At 36.0% G+C, this 24,417-nt stretch overlaps 1 protein-coding gene across 7 annotated transcripts in view; it reads right to left on the bottom strand.

The window, feature by feature from the left end:
• Nucleotides 1-2,424: 2,424 nt before the first annotated feature.
• Nucleotides 2,425-24,417, bottom strand: part of ZCCHC7 (zinc finger CCHC-type containing 7) — a 206,966-nt gene continuing 184,973 nt past the window's right edge. For all 7 annotated transcript variants that reach the window (XM_081067785.1, XM_081067780.1, XM_081067779.1 and 4 more), the window contains 4 exons: nt 23,870-23,905; nt 6,807-6,902; nt 5,431-5,548; nt 2,425-3,742 (listed from right to left, as the gene is read on the bottom strand). In XM_081067785.1, coding sequence (XP_080923911.1) covers nt 3,303-3,742; nt 5,431-5,548; nt 6,807-6,902; nt 23,870-23,905 — 690 coding nt within the window. In that variant the 3' untranslated portion in view covers nt 2,425-3,302. The remainder of the gene's footprint in view (nt 3,743-5,430; nt 5,549-6,806; nt 6,903-23,869; nt 23,906-24,417) is intronic.

The following is a 24,417-nucleotide window of genomic DNA, read 5'->3' as shown; positions in this document are numbered from 1 at the left end:
TGGGAAAGTCTCCTGGGGGCAGTTCTGAAACAATGACTGACTTAAAACAAAAAAAGGCACACACACTCACACTCCTTTGGCCCAATCAGGGCAACTTTGACGTGTTGCCTACACTGTCTCTAGCACTCCTTGGGGAGTTCGAAAGCTGCCCTCTGTGGGACTTGACTTGATAAGGCAACCAGTTTGGAATCTTTCTTTTCTTCCCTGTCACTTCTCCACTCCCTTACTGGGTTTTCTTGGAAACACTTCCTACTAAATCATTTTAAGAAGTGATTTATTTCACAGTTGTTAGAATGGGTATTGTCTTGTGCATTGTAGGATTTTAGTAATATCTCTGACTTCTACTTATTAGATGCCAACGGCATCCTCAAAGTTGTGAAAACCAAAGATGATAAGATCAAGAGATCAAGGTATCTGTGAAGGAATTATAGGCTGTCTTATTTTGTATGTGATCTTTCGTTGGCAGAAGAATTTTCAGTCGTTTCCTATGAGAAGGAACCTTATCTTTATCAACAGATTATTGATATATTGTTAACTCGGTTTCTCCTTACACAAACACAGCCCATATCCATCTTTTCACTGCAGCACTAACAAATAATGTTTCTTTGCCCATCAGAATGGCAAAGAGAAAAAGGAATACAAATACTCCATGTTATTTTGGGAGTAGGGAGATGAACACTCTCATAAAATGCCAAGAATGTAATTTGGCAATATGTATTAAAACTTGCATGAAATATATGCATGTTTTTTGACCCACAAGTTCTATTTTATCACAATGAAATAAGTGGAGAAGATATGATTTGTACAGAGGATTTTAAAAAAAATAATGAAAATTAGAAACACCAGGGAGATGATTAAATAAATTATCGTATAGATATATTAAAGGATATCATGTAGCCATTACAAATGATAAGGTAGACATATATTTGATCAGAAAGATTTTCACTCTTAAGTCGAAAAACAGGTTACAAAACAATGTATATATGTATAGAAAAACGTCTGAAAGCATAGACACTAAAAAATTTTAACCATATCTTTGGGTAGAAGAATCAGGCATGATTTATAAACTAAAAAATATTTTCCCCCTTAAAATGAATATGTACTCTTTGTGTAACATAAAAATAAAGAGCTGATAATAGGCACTGGTAATAGCATGGTTCTGAAATAATAGGTACTCCTAATAGCATGGTTGACACAGGGCTTTCCATTGAGAGAACACGAGATAGTTTCTCTCCTAAGAATGTTAAATGTGAACCAAGCTAGAATCCAGGAAAAGAGTCACTCAAGCTGCTTCTAATCAAAGTGGGGTCAGAGGCAAGAGATGTTTAGAGTCTTCTCAGTCCTAGCAAATATACGGGTCCTTATGGTTTGGGACATCTGCTTTTCCTCTCTTAACTGTATATATGCACTTACAGTCTTTGATTGTGAAATCTCTCTCTATTTTTAAACGCCCCATTCTTGTATAGAAAGTTAGTGTGTGCGTAGACTGACTCACTTGGACTGAACACTTGCTGTAAGAGCCAGGCGCCAGGGCCATGAAGAAGAAATGGAGGAGAGGCTCCTCTGTGTTTGGTCTTTCCTGACCATCCTAATGCCCACAAGTAAACTAGCTCAGTCACCTCGCCTATCTGCATATCAATGCATAAACCTAAAGGGTAAGTTATACTCCAGAACAAAATGTTTGTGTAATAAAAGTGGGGAAGAAAAATAAGAGAATGTACGGAAATAAATAGAAAAAGAGCTTTCTTTCTTCCTTCCTCCAAACAACCTTCTATGTGTGATGGACGCTACAGCATGGCAGTCCCGTTTCTGCCCTGAATGCCGGTGCCCTTGGATGAGACGGAATGCCACTCCCACCACATCAGTAATAAGCCACACTTGTTCCAGGTTCTACTGAGGAATAACGCCTATTATCTGAGGTGTACCACTCTAGGAAGCCAGCTGGAACTTTTAGCAGGATGTTAAAAGGATCTGGTCACTTACCTTAGGGTCAAAACAATCCCAGCTAATGTTAGGAAGCCAAGCACCAACACAACGAACCCTTCCACTTAGCTGAAAGCTGGGCAGCCACTGGGCAGGTGTGGACTACACACTGTGGACTTACAACTTACACGAAAGCAGATTCAGGAAGTGAGATTCTCCCTTGGCCCCCAAAAGATAAGAGGGCTGATCTTACCAGACATACAGAATTTGTGTACTTCGCAAAGAAAAAAAAACACATTTAAGAATCTAACACTATAAAAGTGTCCCAGTTAACTGATTCCATCTCATTTTATTCTGGCATGGAACTTGTGCTTGGTCAACAAGGGCATTTTTTAACCCCCGTTTATGGAGATTTTATAACTTTAGTCACTTGTCCAACCCAAGTATACCCTCGGTCACCCAAGCTGTCTTTATCTTTTTACATAACAGACACATTTGTTTATCCTACTTCAGAGATTTTATTTATTTTTTTATTCTAACATTAGGCTTTGATAAATACAAAAGATTCACAAGTACAAAAATTTCTGGACAGCTTTGTCCAGCTTTGCAGTTAAAAACAAAACAATTTTTTAAGTTGGGCAACATTTATCTCTATATAGCTGAGTGACAGTCTTCTTGAAGTATGGCTATAAAAATGGTAAAACCTGTATCATTGTGATTACGTTAATTTTTGATGACTTTTTCACTTGAGGAAATCTATCTCACGACATTTACACTGGATGGATTCCTTACTGGCATTTTTTTACAGTCCTATTCCCCACCCCTCCAGGGCTTCAATGATGACACCTTCATTTTCCAGCCTGTGACGCTCTGACCAAGGGAAGATTCTGACACCAGCTTCTGAAGCAGGAAACACTGCACTTAACATTTACAGCTATTACCCTTTCCGATGTTACAAAAAAAAAAGTTAAAAAATGCTGAAAAAGATCGATGAATGTCTCATAGTTGTGTTAGGTTTTCTTGCTGCAAGATTTAATTTACATAACCATACTACAGATGAATTACACTTGATGAGCTTTTATGTCTCCAAAGGATTTTTAAAAAATTCTCTTGAAAAGATTAATTCTTTCTAGCTCTAAAATTCTGAAGAAAAATGACGGACTGGAACGGAGGGAGTCTGAGCGTATCTTTCTGTTTTCTTCCCGAATAACCCGTTGGACACAGCATCTCCAATGGTCTTTGCTCAGGAGCTCTCGAGGTGGCTGAGACGAAAACAACCCAAACCAAAAAAACGCACTTTATTTAATCACAGATAATAAAAATATTGCCTGAATGTCGTAAGACCAGAGAAATGCTGGAAAGCCAAATCAGAAACTGTCTCAGAGTTTAGACTTTTTTTTCCTCTGCTTAATAAGAAATAAATTGTCATGGTCATCATCTTCCAAATATCTCTCCTTTTTCTTATGCTTGCCCCGCCTGCCCTCTTTGGGCAGCTTCCCTTCTCTTGGCTTGTGGTGATGTGACTGCTGAAAGGATCTGGGAGGCTCCTGGGTCCTGCAAGAGCCGGGAGAAGAGTGAATTTTTGGGCCCCTGGGAAAGTCCTCATCCATGTCATGACACCTGTCAGCCTTCCTGTGCTTTTCCCGCTCTCTCTTGTTCCTGCTCATTGATTCTTTTTGGGTTTCTTTCTTTTCTTGAGGCCACCTGTTGTTTCTCCATGAGGCCTGGCTCTTCCTCATATTGTGGTGGGACCTCTGATTTGCTGCTTCCACATGAGGCCTCTTGAACTGCCTTGGAAAATCCCCCCTTTTCTGGAGTTCTGGAAAATATAAAAGTATTTCTGCATATTCTGCAGCTAGACAGTCCACGCACAGCTTTCATAGGTCTGTAAATAACTTAGCAAAGAGGTAAGCCAGACATTTATTAATAAATGCATTAATCATATGACATTCTAAAGAGCCTTTACCAAGGTAAAAATCAGGTACTAAAAATGGTATGGTTTAGTCCTATATTATTGATTATTAAAAATGGAAAACATTCAGAAGGCCAATGCTATTTATTCTGTTTGATACAATTTAACTAGATTAAACAATGCAGACGAGGACCAGTGAAAGCAGTAGTCATCTTAGCTTTGTGAAGAACGTCATGTCTGACCAATTCAAGGGACAGCCCTTGATGATAAGGTGAAGCAAGATACATAAAGTGTCCTTTTGACAGTCTCAAATGACATTTCAATTCCCCTCTGAAGAGGAAGTCTGGCCACCGTACTCACAGGTGAATGCCACACTGGACAGATTCTTCTTCCAGGGCAGAAACTGATGGCTTGGAGAGAGTGCACACGTGCACACATGTGTATCTTAGAGGTTTTAGGGCCAGATCTGATGTTATCTTATATTTTGTCAGGACTTGGCACTCTTACTTCAAGTGTCTGAGGGTACTGATTCTGACAGGGTAGGTGGGAGATGAGGTTACAGTGAGAGATGAAAACTAACATGTCAACAGAACATCCAAAGATCAAAGAAGTGCCATCCCCCATGCCCCATGAAATGAAGTGCAAAGTAGTATATTTAGAGGAAAAAATTTTTTTAAAAATATAGAGCGAAAATAAAATAAAAATTCCAATGGATCATAGCAAACCTCAAAGTAGATGTGTGCCACAGAGCTGTCAATATAACCAGTTAGAAAGGAAAACAAATGGTTTTTCTCTGATTATAAGACTTATAAACACTCATTATAGAAAACTTGGGGAATACAAAAAAGTATAAAGAAAATAAAACAGAAGCACCCATAATCCTTTAATCCAGAGATGACATTTCGGTGCACTTCTTTTTAATCTTTTAAAAAGAGCCTAGAAAAGAAAAACAAAAAGGCCAAAAGAGTCGACCATGTATATAGGTCAGCTAGGAAAACACGTAACTGTTTTGTCCCCAAAGCAAGAAAAGCAAGAAACATAAGTTGGTAAACCATCTTAAAGTACATCACAAAGAGGAGCAGAGGTGGAGAAAGCAGGCTTACATTGTAAGATAACTGGGTGAGAAAGAACTTTATGTCAGCAACAGTAAATAAAGAAACTCCAGAGGTGTCCGTGGGCCTGGAGTTCTGAGTACCTGTGGCCCGTAAGAAATGACTTCTAGGAAGCACCAGGTAAAGCCTTTCTTTCCATGAAAAATACTAGAGATATACAAAGGGGAAAACAATCGCTAGTCAAATAGAAAAATCTCAAAGAAGCCTTTAAAAACTCTTCATGTATATAGGGAAAGAAGTATTTTCTGGACAGTTTCTAAACGATCATTACGTTAGAAAAACGTTTATTGTGAATAGATTACAACACAGGATTTCTGAAATGGGCACTTGATTTCTGGAGATCAAGAAAGTTCTAGTTTCTATGTAATTATTAAAAATATTTTCTGGGCTAACCAATGACCCCCAAAGGAGGCAAAGACAGGGGGCAAAAAAGAAATTTAGGAACTACCACAAAGGTGTTTGACAAAAAGTCTAATAACATACCTTTTACTTTTCGCTTTATTCTCTGTTCTCGCTCCCGAATTTCGTATTTGTCATCATAGTAGTAGATGAACGGAGATGTTGGAAAGGTCTGGTTCAACATCCGCCTTTCTGTGCATTCCTGAAAATTGCATTTGAAATTAGGACGGCACAAGGACACACTGTTCAGACAGTCTTTTTGCAAGATTATGGACCACTGTCATTGAGATGAGCCCCACATCACTGACACCAGTGCTGGGACACTGAGAGGATCACTCAGCCCGACACCCCGTCGTGTTTACACTCTAGTTTTTCAGATTTGGATTTTCTTCCCGTATTTCTTGACCTATGAAACCTTTATCTTTTTTCAATCTTCCTTGCCAAACCCTCCCCCAGTCAGAGTTAACAGCAATGGCTGGGGGAAAGGGGGATCCCCACTACACATGCTTCATAACTCTCTTAGAGGGTTTACTTTACTTGGCCTTATGTTGTATTAGACCTTTGCTTGCCTGTCTCTTCAACAGCCTTCCATCAAGTGCTCCTCCTTTCTATTTTTCCCTTCACATTTGTAAATGTGGGTGTAAACTGTTAGCCCTCAGCTCTTTTCCCTCCACATAAGTGGTTTATAAGCGTCTTTTAACTCAATTTTCACTGCTCATGAGGGCAGTTGATTCTTATGGTGGGGAGCAGCGTGGTGGTGGGTTGCATCTAGTTTGAAAATGCTCCTAGGTGATTTTGAAACACCCCAAAGGAACTATCTCTTCTCTTTGCTTCCCCCACTCAAGAGGGGATCGTTCTTCTCTTCATCAGTCTAGGACAGCTCCCTGCTCTCCCGACTCTGGCCTCCCTCAGCTGATAGTTCCCACTTTCACATGCTTGGCGTGAACCAACCCCGCTGTAGTGGGCTTTGTTTATCCTGACCTGCGACACATACCCATTTAGCATGTATCATTTACCACATGATATGTTTTCTTTTTTTCTCTCCCCCCTCTTCCGCTTCCCCTCCACTCCCTCCGGTTCAAGCTGTTGTTTCTTGGTCTAGTTGTGTAGGACACAGCTCCCTGGCCCATGCTGGTATTATGAGCCCTGAGCTACCCCCAGCTGAGGCAGTCGGTTGCCAGTCATTGGTCGGCCATTCACAGCAGCTCTCGCTGGCCTTGGCAGCACATGGTAGCCGGTGGCAGCTCCAAGGAGAGTTGTTGTTCACAATCTTAGCTGTAGAGGGCACAACTCACTGGCCCATGTGGGAATCGAACCGGCGACCTTGGCTTTAGGAGCATGGCGCTCCAACCACCTGAGCCACTGGGCCGGCCCAGAAGTACACTATTTTTGAACTCATCTTTCAGCAACCACTCCCTGCACAACAGAATGCTTTATACTCAAAGGCCACTCAAACTTACGTGTCCATAATGGCCTTCTTGACCGCAATTGTAGCAAAAAGCTGGCGTTGATTGTCCAGAAGGGGTCTTCGGCTTTTTGGGTGGCCCCGGTTTGGTCTGCAACATAAACATTTGCGAGGGTTTATTCAATGTTAGAAGAAAAGTAAAATCTCATTCTTTCCAAAACAGCTCTTTTTAGGTAAGAGTCCTTAGAAATGCTGCCTCCTAAGGTTTAGTGTGGAGACCCCCATATTCAGATGACTCTGTGTATTAAACTGTGTAACATAATCACCATTCTTTTATTCTTAACATCGATGTTTGCTTCCTCCTCATTCCATTCGGCACTGCACCCAATACTGTCTTAGGTATTAGGTATCAGATAGAAAAGAATAATAGGCTAGTAGAACATGACAAACATGTAAATAGATAATGACAGAACAGTGTAAACACAGTGATAGAAGCATGTACAGGTATTAATGGAGTGGTGAGGGAGATTCACCACTGGATGGGTGAAAGAAGTCTGGCACAACTTCCCTGGAAGTACACAATTTAAATTGACTCTCAAAGAATTAGATATAAGTCAAACAAACAAAGAATCTTTGGTAGAGGGGACAGCAATAAATAATGGCATGCAACTAAGAAAGAGCACACACACTGACCAAGTATAAGATACATGACCAGGTGTAGTGAAAAATGAGGCTGGAGAGAGCAGGGTCAAAAAATGGAGGGCCTTAATAAGTCGTGTTAAGGAGCTTGGGCTTTATCCAGTGTCCTGGGTAAGGTTTTAAGTATATGAGCAGAATAGTTAGAATAATATTTTGGAAAAGCCATTTTGGCTTGTAGCTCTAAGGAGGGTGAATGTGAGCAGGAGCGGGTTAAATGCAGTGAGAAAGACCAAGGAGGTGGCTGCTCGGGATTCTGGGTGAGGTGAGGAGGGCCTAACCTACAAGAGTGACAGGGATAAGGAAAAGGGGACAGATTTGGGAAACACGTTAGGGAATAAAACTGGCATCACTTGAACATTGAAGACATACAGGGAATGAGGGAAAGGAGAAATGAGGATGCTTTCCAGGCTTCTAATTGGGGGGAATTGTGTGAATATATAGTGGTGCCAACAATTGATTCAGAAAAGGTAGCAAAAGAAGGAGGAGCCAATGTAGAGGGAAAGATGAAGTCTGTCTTGGATTTGGGGTATCTGGGTGGAGATGTCCATCACACAGTTGTCTATGTACGATTAAAGCTTAGGGAACACATGTCTGAAGATTAGATCTGAAAGTAATCTGCTTAATAGTGGAGGCTGAAATGACCAGAGTAAACAGGATGAGCAGCAACGAAAAGAACCTGTAAACTTGGACGTGTAGTGGATAAAGGAAAAGCAGGAGAAGAGGTGCTAAAGATGGACAGGGATCAGATCACTTGGGGCTTTACAAATCAGGGTGAAGAGCGTTGGCTTTAAGTGGCATGAGAAGGTAGTTTGAAGCGAATGGTAGGTACTCAATAACTAGTTGCCAACTATTAGCAGACTATGACCAATGATAAAAAGAACAAGCCACACTTCCAAACAATAAATGTTCTCTGAAAAACTGATCTATGTTTATAAATTTTTCTATTTGTTTGTGCAAATACATGGCAATTTCTCTGAGGCAAGAGTTCCAGATTCATTCATGAGAAAGAAAATATGCTATGTTTATCCCATTGGAATAAGAGATGCCATTGGCTCAAATCCTATGGAAAAGGACAAGATGAATCAGGAAGTAATGATGGGGGAGGTGGGAGAACTGGTAAGAATCAAATTGCAGGGATATAGAGACACTGGAACTTGACTTGATTGGTGTAGACACAAATAGGGACTTTCTCACGGGAGCGGCCACCTGTACCCCCACAGCAATTCTGGCTTCTCCTTCGGAGTACAGACCACAGAGAGTCTGATGTGAAAAGTGTCATGGAGTATTTTTTTTTTTTAAAGGAGTGAAGCAGGATAGGGGCACCAGTGGGAGAGAGCTTAGCTGTTTTAAATAGGGTGGTCAGGAAGGTCTTACTAAGAAGATGACATTTAAGCCAAGAGGGGATGGAGTGCGCCATGTTTATCTGGGGGAAGAGTGATATAGGCAAATAGAACCGTATTGGGACTACCTGTAATTTCCTCAACCTTAGGCAACAAAGTCAGAGAAATTCCATAAGGCTTTTGCTCTGTGTTCTCAATCAGTAGCAGAGGTTTTTGGTGTTCATATCTACTTTAAACAACTCTGTTGGCTGCGTGACTCATTTCAACTCTTCTCAGTTTTGCAGTGTTTAACTCATTTACTACCTATTTATTGAACACTTGCTGTGTTCTAGGTCAGATGCTGGCAAACTTTTCCAGTAAAGAGCCAGATAGTAAATATTTTAGCTCGGTGGGCCATATGGCCTGTGTCATAGCTCTGCCCCTCCCTGTAGCATGAAAAGCAGCCACAGATAATCTGTAAACAGATGTGCCTGGCAGTGTTCCCATAAAACTTTATTTACAGATACTGAATTTTGAATTTTATGTGCTGCAAAATATTCTTTTTTTTTTTTTTAACCATTTAAAAATGTGAAACCCATTCTTACCTGTGGGCCATACAAAAACAGGTAGTGGGCCATAGTTTGACACCACTTAATCTAGTCTGTTGGCATACGGGTACACAGTAGACAAAGAACAATGCTAGCAATGGGGAGGCAGATAATAAACACAATAAAGAACCAGTTTAGTACACCAGAAGGTGAAATAGGGAAAGGGGATCAGGAGAACTGGCAGTATTAACCGAAGGTGGCCTTTCCTCTAAGAAAGAGGATGGGAATGAATCACTGGAGAGTTGTGTAGTAATGTGACTCTCCCTGCTCACTGCTGTACCCAACATCCTCGAACAGGGCCAGGCATGTAGTAATTTAGTAAATATTAATAATGAGGTAACGTACATGTAAAGTACATGGCCCATAAAGAGCACCCCATACATTTGAGTCACTAAAGGACAATATGTAAAATTATTCTTTACTCTGTTAAAAAGCCTCCCCCAAATATGTCCCCTACACTGAGAGTGTGGTACATACTCTAGCAGAATCAGAAAAGAGTTAGTGATACGGAGAATAGGAATTCAGTCTTACAGTACCAGGGATAAAGAGATCTTTTTTAATTTGGAAAGCATGTTCCATGTTAACACTTACTTTATTTTGAAAGTAATCTCATTTAAAAAGCCTCAAATTTAGCCCCACTGCTCATTTATGACCCTGGATGAAGTGTAGACATTGGGATGTTCGTTCATCTGTATAATGTCACTGGTTAAAAACTTCCATTATTACTAATAAAAATAGCAACAATATGTATAGTGTGCTATGAAGTTCTAAACTGTTTCACAATAATTAATTAGTAAATGACATGACAAACGCTATCTACACACTCTCATTTTAATAACTACCATGTGCTAGGACTTAATAGGAATGAAATCAGCCTAGATCTTGCCTAATTAGAGAACATTTCTGTATGAGAATACAGTTCTGAAAACTCAATAATGATTTCCAGTGGACAAGTTTTCATACTATGGTCTAACAAAAATCTTACAGCTATTTAAAGTGTTAGAAATATAAATTTGTGACTCAATACTTCTGCCTTGGAGCATGTCTTTATTTTTAATTAACAGTAAAGGTCCAATTTAAAGTAGAATGTGTCGACTGATTAGCTCTAAGTTCAGTGTTCTGTCACACATATCTGTACTGATGGAAAGTTAAGTGCAGGGAACAAATGTAGCTCTTTCGAACTTTTTTTTAAGTTAAAAATTTATCTAAAGACTTTCACCTAATAGATACCAAATGAACTCTTTATGAAAGCAGCTCTTTTTCTTTATTATTATTTTTTTTTGGTTACAGACATTTAAATAATCTATATTTGTAGGGTGATATCTTAGAGATTACTTTACTATCCATATATAGAAGTAATAACCTGGTAGATAGCATTACCTATGAAAGGTCCGTCCCATCTGCTATTCTTACTGAAAGCTTTTCATGCACCAGTAAACTCAGTAAATATCAGAAGATAAAGCCAAAGCCTACCACACCACGGATTTACTCTTAATGTCTCCTCAAAGTGCAGCCTGATGCAACGATTACAAATGATTTTCTTCTAATGTCATTTTACATAACCCTTTTTTCTGCATGAGTAGTTAGTACGGAATGAATGAATGAATGCCATTAAAACAGTTAATCATTATCTGGGACACTGGCCTTACTCCCTTCACTGGTAGGAATCTCCATGACAAAGGCCAAGAGATCAAAACGCCAGAGCTGCCTCAGTGTCCTTTTTCTAACAGTAATTTTTTATGCAAATGAACCTGCTGGGCATCTCCCTCTGTGACCTTGAACTGCCCTTATCTAAACTGACTTTGATCCAGGAGGGCTTGCATCTTGTTAAAGCTCATTACTATATAGGATATACAATCAATTTCACTAATTAAAGAGAATTTTCCATTCTCGTGACCAAAAAATGGACTTACTTTTATAATCACACATATGCTTAAAGATCAGACTATATTTTTATTTAGTAATCCAATTTGTTACATGAACATATATTAAAAAGCAAATATAGTAAGTACCTTTGGTAAATGTATTCACGACCAAATGTAACGTGAAGTAAAGTACTGAGTGAAGTGCTGAGCTTAGCTCCAGTCTTCCTGAACAAGTTACATTTGTGCTTCAACCTCTTAAATCCATATGCTTTTCATACTCGAGAACCTTATTCTTTCAAAGTATTTTCAATCAAGTTATTCTTTCAATAAACTCACTAATAGCACAAGCCTCCCCCAATATTCATGTATTTTTCAAAACAATCTAACCCAAGTAATCAAAAAGAATTTCTCAAGAAAAATGTTACCCCAAACCAAAAGCTTGGCATCAAAGTCAAAGACCATTAGTTGAAGAAGGGACCTAATGGTATGAATTTGGCCTTTAAGCAGAATAAAAGTTTGAATTAAAAATATACTTCTTTTCTTGTTTAAAGATATTATTTTTACTGCCTACGCTAGAGATCAGATATTGTTTTCTAAGTAGTTGGGTTTTACAAAGAGTAGGAAGGGAAAAAAGAATGGATGCCGTCCCTTTCCTTTGATAACGTTTACAAGATAAACGCCAACAGAAATGAACCAGTACATAGTCAAGAAAAATCACATCTGCGGCCTAAATGAATTAAAGGAAGAAATGTAAACATTGGGCAGTTTTGCAGTGAACTGAACCAAAGCGGAGTCCATGAGAAGGCAAAAGTGATGATGTTCTATGACCAAAGATCCAAATGATTCTGCGCTACCTTTTCAGTGTTTTTCCGGGGTGAGTCTTCAGACCTGGGGATCTGAACCTCATATCTATTCCAACCATGGTTTCCAACAAAGCCTTCCACTTGCACAGCATTCTGGCAAATATTCACAGTATTACTTCCCTGTGAGGAATACTGGGAGGCATTTTCATCCCAAGCGAAAGGCTTTGAAATTATTTTAAAACAAAGCTTCCTTTATGAAGTTTTTTAAGCCTGTATTTTTTTCTCAGTGAAAAAAAGAATTCAATTGTATTCTAGGGGACATTGCCACTAATTTCCCCTACATTCTAAAAATGCCATTAAAAGCACCATATATAATGACATACCTGTATTTCTATGTGTTAAAAAAACGATGTCATGTACCCAACAGACTCCCAATCCATCAGGTAATTCCTTAATTAGGCAGATTTTTGAAACATGTATTATGTACACAACAGACCGGAACGTCTCCTTTGGAGCATTTTCTAGTCTATCGGGTGATTACATCATTAAGCCACACATGCTACGTAGAAAAAAATCCTTATGAAAATTCATGAAAAAATGTACAGCACATCATTAGCATGCAGCAGACGTGCATGCTTTTGATATTTTCTCTGTTAAAGAAAGACTACATGAAGTAATTAGTCCGGGTCATGAAAACATGAAAAAGGTACCAGACACTGGTGAAAATGAAAATTGCAAAAAATGGTATCTCTCGTAGTTAAGCTGAGAGTAATTTGCTTTATTGGAAAACGGATTTTAAAACAGCGTTCATTTGAATTACAGCAGAATAAAGAGTGTCGCTTTATTGATTTGTTATTTTCTATATACACGTAACTTCCTCTGTACCCCTCTTTCAGATACTCATAACTTTTACAATCCAGTGGGTTCTAGATTGAACACGACCAGTGGTAAGACCATTAATTATTCAAGGCCTTGCAGTATTGTATATCTGTGTACTTATATCTTCATTTTATGTAACCAAGAGTGTAAGGGATTGCATGAGTGTATCTTTTTTAGGAAGTCAAAGCTACGCTAAAGTAATACACATAGAAGTAAATTGTTGGTGTAACTATCAGTAGTGAAAAGATTATGTATTAACAACATTAAATGTAAGGCAACATCTAAAAGAAAATATATTTGAAGACTAAAAGAAATGAAACACAAGTTTTATAAAAACAATCTGTTAAACTTACTAATTTATGATTTTGTCTTATAAATGAGATTCTCTGCCTCGCCCCCTCAAACCAACAGAAAAAAAGAAAACCTCAGGAAGCGAGAACAATGAACATATGCAAGACAGTACGGATCACAGTAATTCACTCCCTGAATGCTCCAAATCTTCATGGCTTAAAAATGCATCCCAATTTTCTCCAAAGGTAGTGGCATTTATTCACTGGGCCATAGCTAATTTTACATGGAATGCAAAAATGTTAGTTTAAGTTTAATTTACCACCCAATTTAAATATTTCCAATGTAGCTCTCAAACAGCAGAGTTATCCCTCGTCTATTTTAATTTTAAAGTAAGTTAGCAAAGGCTTCCTTCTTAATCCCCAGAGACTACCTACATAGTGACACAAACGCACAAATTTATGACAGCAACATAAATGCTCTTCTGAAGCAATGTGCAACATTAAGTGAAAATCATTTCCTGGAAAGATATTATAGGTATCTATATTTTATTTGCCATCTTAAACATATCTGGGTCTTTATGGCCTTATTTTAAAAATGTATTTCCTTTTTATATTTCCTGGTGCAAATGGACTGCATAAATAAGCAATGTGCTATGAGGCTTCAGACCAGCCGATAAAACCTTTCAATTTTCATGCCAGCTTCTTCTTTTGTAATTCAAATCCGCCTGGAAACTGGCAGCTCTGAAAACTGAAACAAGCACTGCCACAAATACCTTGTAATGCTATCGACCTTGTCTGCCCATGCAGTGAGAAAGGGGGATGTGTATGTGTCTGCAGCCATCCAGATAACACAACTCATTTTTTTTTGGGGGGGGGGCGGGGTGGGGATAACAGAAGCCAGCCCCAGACTGTGTACCAAAAGCAGTCATTACCAGGCGCGCTGGAGAATAAGTCTCTTCAAAATACACAGTGCATTTAAAAACCATATATGAGGCTGAGCCACTGATGTCATTACCAATTTTAATTTAGCTCCTTCAGTTTGCCAGCCAGATAAACTCTTTAGTGCTGTTTTTTAATCTATTTGCCACATTTTATGTTTAAGATTATAGTAATATGGACAGGAGAAGGAATCACTTTTAGGGGAAATAAAGAAATAGATCCGCTTATCGGCGCCCATCAGAAAGTTCATTAATCAGCCAGGCTTTGTGCCCTCTAAATTGAAAGGTTAAATAATCCTCTCAGGAATATTTCTCGGCCCCTCCGCCAATTGTCCGGAGAGGAGCTGCCATTCATAGCACACGGGATCGGTGACAGGGTATCTTACCACTGTTTGGACCCCAAACAATGATGGACAAATGGCCTGGTTTACAAAGAACCTTTTAGTACATGGATGGAAAGGACCACAAGCTTTGATGCGCGGTGGAGGGATGAGAGATGTGGAGACAGGATGTGGGGGGAAGGGACAGAAAAGAACACATACATGTGTGAATCCATGGATATTTTTTTATCTGAATGTTCACTGGGGTGGACTATAAAACACAGAAACCACATTAATATACACCTTCCAACCATATGAAGTTCTTAACATATTCAAATCTGCTTATATATTTTGCATACAATTGTACATAAACCATCACCGAAAAATTGTAGAGTAACAGAACCGTAGCTTTATTCTATTTATTAGCTAATACACAGGGAACCCAAATAAAACTCCAGGATTTTCATTTTTACCATAACTCCACATGACTTACAACACACAGCACTCCCCGTCCCCACACCGCAACGCTGCTTATTCTACTGAAAAATGCTCTTAACCATCAGTCACAAAGGCTGGGAATTCCACAGCTGTAAGTGCCAGTTTAAAAAGGGGGAAGTAGTGCTTTTTTGTATTTACAATATGCTCCATCTTAGGTCCTGCTTGTCTTAAAATAAAGAACAAACATGGAAGAGAAATGCTCTCTGAAAGCATACAAATCCCATGCACTGAGAAAGTGTTTAATTTTGTTGTCTTTTTTGTTGGACCTCTATATGAGTACGTGTGGGAGCCTGCAAAACAACTGCCCAACTTCAACATTCTCCTGTGAAATCAGGCTAGTTTCTGGAACCAATCATGTGAAGGCATGAAACAGTTTTACCTGAAGTGTAAAAAACTAATATGCTATTTGTTTCATTCCTCATCTGATTAACATAAACGCTCTACCCTTAGCAGAAACTATTATAATTGGTGTGTGTGTGAGAATTATTCAATTTCATATTATCCTCATTATTTACAGAGGAAGCAAAGATTTATGTAATTTCATTTGCTTATAATAGATATATTCAGATGAAGTTTACCACTTAAGAATTACACATTTATTAACTTAATATATTTTTCAAAATATCATCATATCCTTATATGGTACATAGTTTGCAGTACATTTTCATTAGGAGAAGCAGTAGCCTAAAGATTTTTGTGATTTACTCTTAAATGTCTTTATGACTTTTAAGCAAATCAAATTAAGAAAACAATTTGTTTGACATATTTAATTAAAAGTTACTCACCTACGTTTCTAGAAAAGACAAGCATAAACAATTAGAAAATAAAAACTGAGGTAAATAATTTCATTAACAAAAAACACTGCTTCTATTTAAATTTTAGTAACTACAAGAAGGAAACATTTTTAGGAGACAGAGTATAAAGGCCATTATGAATCTCCTTATCTTAGGCAAACAACAGTCTTCCCAAAAAACATTACTCTGAGTTTGGGCTATTAGTCCAGAGGTCATCACTATAGGTGTGAGGACTCTCTGGGTTTGCTATTTTGGAGCTTACACAGTGTTAAACACAGGCTCTGTGCTAGGTATTGTGCCAAGGACTTTCCATTTATCATCTCACTGCATACTTAACAACAACCGAGAAAACACTATGCCCATTTATCAGATGAAGAAACTGAGGATTTTAGAAGATAAATATTTTAACTAGGTTTGCACATCTAGTAAATGAAAGAGCCAGAATTTGAACCGATGTCTGATCCCAAAGCTGGCAATCTTTTCCCTGTATTTTGATAAAAAACATTCCCTAGTCATTTCCTCAGATACAAGTCTGTCCTTCCAGCCCAATTTTATAGAATGTCTTTCTAAGGACTTCAGTAAAATGAGGAGGAAATACGGTATAACTATAAATAAAGGAAATGTTGAGAGATCCAAGAAAGACAAAACAGAGATTTTTATCATGTAAACAAACTTAAGGAACTATCCAAAACGTAGTTCCCCTAACTGAAAAGACATGTGGGATAATCCATAAATACATGTAAAGGAAAAATATCTATGTAAAATGAGTATTTATAGACATGGGTATATTACAAAATTATAAAGATGACCTTATAATATATCTAACAGATTTGGTGCTATATGATTTTTGAAAAAAGGAATGAAAATGGAATAGCTTTATTACCGTCTGATTCACACATGTGAATTCTTTTTACAAAGCTAATCTGCAGAAGCCATGGAATAATTCTTGTTTTTGAAATGTGATCTCCCAGTATATTGGTACACCAATTAAGGTGAACGTCTACTATTTTAATTCCAAAGACATTCATTTTTTGTTGTTGTTGTTGTTAAATGCTCTCTAAACATAGAGCATTTTCCTCCATACAATATTTATGATATTTCTAAGAAACCCAGAGTCATTGGTCTTGGAGGACCATTGCTGAGCTCAAAATAGCTGTAAGAAAATACTTACAAATGTAGAAACACATACTCTCGTGACTTCCTGGGATGTGGGGATCAAATGGCAAATGAATTTCGATAAAATCTGACTGATTTTATCAATAATTCATTAACTTCAAGTCATTTAAGAAATTTAGGCTTTAAAACCATAAACTTAATTCACCTTGAGTTTACTACTGTAGTTTATACCATAACAGGAAACATAACACTAGCTCAGAGAGAATTTTCATGTCAACAAGTCCAGGGGTTCTTTCAGGAGTCTTTTCCCGCAGATTGCTCAAGTGATTAACCAAGGTTAGGGTTGATCATGACTGCATCTAAGTGATTCCTAAATACTTAAGACCCGTTAGGAATTACTGTAATCTACCACGTCATTCACATGACTGACTACTAAAAGGAATGTTTTAATGCAAATATCATTGGTCCAGTATACTTTACTTTTATTCTTTCACTGAAATGTCCAGAGAAGATTATAACAAGCTCAATCACCTGGAATATATTTATTTAAGGAATGGCATGAGTCACCTGTTCAAAGTACATATGAAAAAGAATCACTCAAATATGCTAAATGTATTCTCCATAATATCTTTTTGCTCATTCTATGTAGTTAACATGACAAAGAATAGGTACCACTCAACATTTCAGATTTTTAAACTACAATTTACTATGTAGTCAGATACTATGCTGTGTTAAACTGCATGAATTTTGAAAATTTTCAGGCTACCTGTTTATATTCACTTTGTCACAATAAGGACACTATTTCAAAGTGTAAAGTTGCAAGTAAAAAATATGTTGCAAAGTGTAAAGTTGCAAGTAAAAAATATGTAGTTTTCTTTGGGATTATATGAATAACATATGTGCTTTTTAAGGATAAGAAAGATTTTAAAAATCTATGTATACTAAAATTATAAATACTTCGAAATGGAATTTCATTACCACAAAATTGAAGCATCAAGAAGAAACTGCCCCTCTAATGACTAACTATATATAAATCCTTTGTAAGTAAAGGTGAACGTACTTAGGGAAGAGAGAAAAGGTAGGAAAGACTCCAAATGTAATTTTCCATGTTTTTACCATCCTCCATCCTCAGGAGAAATGTTGTTAACAGGTAAGAAAATGAAGATTACAACAAGTATTTAAGTTTTTAAAACAGAGGTAAAACTTGAAGCTCATATGGTAAATACATTAAGTCCTAAATATACTAACTAGTCTTTGCCCCCAGCCACTAAGGGGCAGGCAAAAAAGCACAGGGACTTTTTTTTTTTTTTTTTTTTGGTCAAATGAAGAAAGGAAGTCACTGCTTACAGTAGAACTTCTGATTCAATTAGTTTATTATTGAGCAAAACGTACTACCTAAAAAATGAACAGAAATCACCATGATGGGTGATTAGGACATTAAAGATAGGCAGAAGGTGACAAAAACACAGCTGCTTCTAGGCCAAAACATTTATAATGAATCCTCTCTAAATTGTGTGAATGCTGCATACTTTTCATTGCTTGATTATCTGAAACACTTAAATCTACATTAGAATTATCGTCATAAAGCACTAATATCATTTAAATATATTAACACAGGAAAAAAAAGTGCTCAAAATACGCCATATTGATTTCCCATTTAAAATAAATTATTTTTTTCATTAAAGTATTGGAAATCAAATAAGTTGGGAATCTCTCTGAAGGGGATGACACTTCAACATTCATTTGAAAGAAGAAAATATGGAAGTTCTCCCATGCGCTTCAATAAAGAGAAATAAATATCTAAGTATAAATAATTTTATTCTATTCCCATTCAAAAATAAGTTTGTATACAAATTGTCTAAATGTCGAAGAAAACACTGTGAGAGGAAAAATAACATAAGCATTTATAATTCACAACATCCACTTTCTTCCCCTTCCTTTTACAGAAGCTTTGGAAAATTGCTTTTTGATGATTTGGCAAATTGTATTTATTTTTAAATGAATCTCATTTATTGAGATTGATAATTCCAGGTTTCATTTGCTTTGAAATTGCATTTTCCAATTGCTTCCAATGATAAGTTCTGGCAAAATGTGGTCCAACATGCCAGTGGAAATAAAGATTATAAGAAAAAATCAGTTGACCTACTCTGTAAATGTAGTAATTATCTTTTATAATAAATTCAAAACATGGTAAGATTGAAGTAAAAAATTACTAGCAAAATGTTGACACTAAATTCTTTAAGAACACAGTATTTAAATAAATATTAAAGTATTCACATAAAAATTCTATTTGAAATATCTTGAAAAATTTTAGTCACTGTCCAAATGTATTTTCTATCTTTGTTATCTATCATAGATAGAATACTAGAAAATAAGTTATCAATGCTTACTTAGAGATTCTTTTTATTCAGACACCCAGTAACTTTAAACATGAGGCAGCCTGATTTATTTTGTAGTATTACAATAGAAAGATGACCCAGAGATATTACAAAAATGTGCCTTCCAAATCATCAGAGCACAATTACATTGACCTTAGTAGTGTTTTAGTACTAAGGGTATTTTTAATGAAAACTAAATCTCTGAAAATTTGAGAGAGATGTAGTATTTCAAGAGCAATACTTAACCGATCAAAACATTAAAATAGTGATACCAGATATACAGGGGAAGAAATCCGCCACAATTTAAACAAGAGTACTCCTAGTTCTTGAGGAAGGTGGCAAAGTGAATTGAAATACCAAAATAAATGAATTTATAAAAGTATTAGTTTAGGATAATCTGTATGCCAGGCCTCAAAAAAATGGTACCAAGATAAAGTTGATTTAAATAATTCCAAAACAGAGTGAGGCCTTATTCTGACCCTATTTTGGAGTTATTTAATATTTAAAAATACAGTATATAACTAGATTTTTTTTTTCTTAGACACACACACACACACACACACACACACACACACCCCTCTATTACTTGATATCTACTGTGTGTGGGGTTCTTATGGGTTTTGCAATTCTGTTTATGTAGCCAAGGAGTTCAGATAGATATTTAGGATTCTAATATATATCTAATTGAGAGAGAAAGAGAGGGAGTATTTTTTCCCCTCATGAAACGAAAAAATTCTGGCTTGAGAATGACTTTTTGAAACTCCTTATTTCTCATTTTAACTTATTTTAAAAAATCCACTTTAGTATTAGTTAGAAAATTGTTACCCACCCTATCTTACATCACAATTCCAGGATAAAGAAAAAATACTTTTGTATAGCGATAGCCTCACAATCAAATTCCACTTTTTTATTCCTTTCTTCAGGACTATACAACACATTTCTAAACTGATGTTTCCAGGTAAGGAGAGGAAACTGAGTGGCAAAATGAAATGGCATTTTTAATTATGGTCCATAAGATACACTCTGACATTTAACTAGTTCAGGTAAGACTACTATTAATTAATAGGAACCTGTGGTGACAAGCTTTCCTGGGCTAGAAAGGAAGGCAAGGAAACTATTCCTCCTCATTTCCCTGACAGCGAGTATTTTACTTTTTGAAGTGTGAATTCCAGGCATTCCAAACATTATATATAAAGAAACATTTAAAATTTAATTCTTCCTAAAAGGTTATAGTTGCATTCTGCTTAAATTTTTGGTTAAAATAAAAGGTAGCAGGTTGTAACACATTTTAACAATGCACACAAAGAAATCCAAAAGCGCAAAATTAAACATAAAGGATGTATTGTCCTTTTGGTTCTTAACATATATAGCACCAAAATAGCAAACTCCTAGTTACTTTTTTAAGTAGATTAAAATCAAGATTAACAAAATGTCCAAAGCACGTCAAATTATAGCCTCTACTAGTTAAAAATTCTGTTGGTTAAAAAACTCTGTTGGTGGCCATTTTGGCCTAGGATTTTTAATATAAATGAGACTAGAAATGACAGGGGCTAGGGGAAGTGACGCTCCTTGAATAGTTAAAGAGGGAAAATTTTATCTAGACTGAGTTATTTGAAAGATGAAATAGAATATTCAAAATCAAGCTTTTCCAAAATCTGAAAATATAACAGAAATTAAAATACAAGAACAGTACTATATTATTGAATATTTTAAAAACTTTCTAAACATTTTTTGAAGGAGGTAAATATATAAACTATTTGGGAAAATTATTTTATTGCTAAATAAAAATCATATTTTTTCCCCATGCAGCTCTTCAAATTGGTAAAGTCATTAAATTATATGACAATGTTATAACTATTAAAATATATCAAAAAAACTGACATAGCCAAACAACACACACACACACACACACACACACACATATAGACAGATGATAGATAGATAGATAGATAGATAGATAGATAGATAGATACAGGTAGTGTTTTAGAGTTTTATTAGCATGTACTACCCTTTAGAATGATGGTCTTAGTTTTTATTAATGTAGTGAAGCCCAGTCAAGTTTGGTTATAAGTTTGGTTACATTTAGATACAAGTTGTTAAGGAGGCTTTATTTGATCTCTCATGAAATTGCTGAAAATAGTGAAAGTATCTCTTTTTCAATATTTTTCTTTTAGAATTTTAAGAAATTTTTGATTTGGAACATTTCATAAGTCCACTTATATCAATGAACTTTACCGCCTTTCTTAGAAGAGTTTGAAAAATAATATTGTGTTCAACCTATAGGGCCGTCCCCGCCCCCACTCCCCTCCCAGAAAGTGGTTCCTGGATAGACCTTAAATTGCAGTTGCTAAACTTTAGGTTGTGTAAATGTCCTTCTAGTTTTTCTGATTGGAAGGCAAATAAAAGCAACTGAAAAGTTCTCAAATGTAAACATTTCGAAACTGAATACACTAACCAATTTCTCCCCCAAAAAGCACAGTTCATTTTTGGTGAGAATGGATACTTCTTGGTTAGAAAAGGAAATTAATCAAAGATTAAATGTAGAAATTTCCAGAGTTTTAAGAAGACTAGTTTAAATGAATATACAGTAGCAATTCTAACCTAGGCTTCATGACTTGGTCACTGCTGTGATTTATGCCACATTCACATGTGAGGGCTATCACGAGTCAATAGATGGCAGTCCATCGCCTACAAAAGAGCTGAAGATGACTAACCACGCATCACGCTTTTATTCAAGATTAAATATTGCCTAATTGCACACATTTGGATATTGCCTATATACTTATTTAAGTATTTTATCTTATAGAAAAACAAGTTTTGCATTTATACCTGCATAGTAAGTTATGGAATTCATAATTCCTAATTAATTTAAACTTGAACATAATTAATTTGTGTTACTTATCACAATATTATTTTGAAAAATTAATCAGGATTCCAGATTGAGACAAACAGATTTTTCAAAATCATTCTGTTATAGTTTAGATGGAATATAATTTCCCAAAAGGGAATTCATTTTGTTTCATTTATATTTTTCCTAACTATACTTTTTATAATTTATGTTTTTTAAAGCTACAATATTAAATAAATCTTCAAATATTTTTGTTATACTACATACCAATTTCGATTCTTGTATGACAGTTACATAAAAGAATATAAGTGCTAATAATGAGAAGAATGACTTTAAAATGGTATTTCCCACACTTAGGTTCTCAAGACTGGAATTCTCTGATTTAGGGGAAAAGGGAAAAGAAATGCAATGTCAAATCCACTAGGCTATTAATTAAATACTGATAAAAAAACTGCTATACAATCTTAAAAGTATAAATTTATGATTAGATTCCAATCAAGTTTAGGCCATAAGAATTTCACCATAATATGATAGGATAAAAAAATTGATACATAAGCACAAATACAATGTATCCATATAAGTTACATCTATGACATATATGTATAACATATATGGGTGTGTGTATATATACATTTATGTATTTTTTGTTTGTTTTTTTATTTACAAGCCCAATTTGGGATTGAGGGATAGTTGAGGAATTATAGCTTTCTACTGAGACTCTTTTATTGAAATTAAATAGTGATAAAAGAAAGTGGAAACAAACTACCTGATATTATTTGTTTCTTGGGCTTGTGATAGACATACTAGTAGTATGAGTCTACTTATTGATTTACTTCTGATTTCCATAAGAGCAGAGCAGTAAGAAGACATGTTCTCTAAAAACTTTGCCCTTTCTTTTCCCACTACCTGTCTTCCTATTGAGGAAACTTTTTAATACGTTAAACTTTAAGAAACAGCTTTTAATTACATTATATAACTGTATAATTACAAGAGTAATTTTTATTGTTGTCTCTTGCTCGTACAACATATTTAATATATTAAAAGAAATGATGTAGAGCTGTGGTGAATTACTGAAATTACTTAAGCTGAGTATTAGAAATAAACTGACTTCATAATATTGAATATTAGTCAATTTATTATATAGTAAACTATGTTTTTTGCTTCTACTTAGCCTAAAATCACAATAAAAGGAAACCAGAGAATTGAATAACTTGACTGGTATCAAGCAGATATTTATGTACTTTGAATAAGTCAAAAGGGGTTTAAGGATATGAGTTGAACTGTTCTATATGAAAGATACACTAAACTTTGTCTAACTTTATTAAAAAATGTACGTAAATATTTCAGTAAAGACAGAACTATGATAATGGAAGATATTGTAGACCATATGCTTGTGGACTGTAGATAATACAATATTTTAAAGACACTGGATTACTGTGATTTTTTATGGCTACTAGCATAGTCCTTTTCTCCCTTTAATTTAATGAATGTAGTCGGGGAAGACTGAGAGATACCATGATGTAGTCATTAAAAAATGTGTGTAACATAAAAACAAGCAAATCTTTTAAGAACAGGAAGATAAAGGATAGAGAAATGGGCAGGGGAGAAGAGAAAAAGTATATTATTGCTCTCTTGGTGCAAAAACTCTTCCGATGTTTATTATCTTCCAGTAGAAGATACTTGTCTATATTTTATGGTCAGCAGTTCAGAGAAGGGTAAATAGGCTAGGTCTTGGGGAAAATAAAAAAGGTGTTTCTACTCACCGTTAGGTGATACTGCCTCCAGATTTCTGGGCAAGCCTGGAAAATAAAAATATTGATCAGCTGGGAGCATGAAACAAGGTACTTTACAGCCTGTTGGTTTTGGCATAACCCAGCATCCACCGGTGTCGGTCACAGGAAAATAAGAAGCTTAACAGAAAGGGTCTGCATTTCAGCTTCAAAAACCTGGCTAGACAGTTTAATTGAATTTTACACTGGTTTAACACACTCCCTGCCATTGTCAGAAAGCCAGTAACAAAGTTTTCTCTCTCTTTTTCTTTTCGGGTTAGAAGTTTGAGGCACTAAGACGTGATTAAGAGCCATAACTCAGTTAAACTGATAAATGAACAGCAGTGGTCAAAATCAATAAGACTCACCAAGTATGCCTTTTAAAAGAACATTTTGAACCTTGGTAGTATGATAAAAAACAATTTAATAGCAACTGCTTTTAAGAAGACTTCACTGTGGTTATGTATTTCTGATGTCTGCTGCCATCCTTTACCTAATTACTTGCTCCTAACTTTCACTCCTCTATGAAACAGAGTAAAACG

Source organism: Rhinolophus hipposideros (genome assembly GCF_964194185.1).
Source record: "Rhinolophus hipposideros genome assembly, chromosome: 11".
NCBI lineage: Eukaryota > Metazoa > Chordata > Mammalia > Chiroptera > Rhinolophidae > Rhinolophus > Rhinolophus hipposideros.
This window is presented reverse-complemented; position numbering and strand designations above follow the sequence as displayed.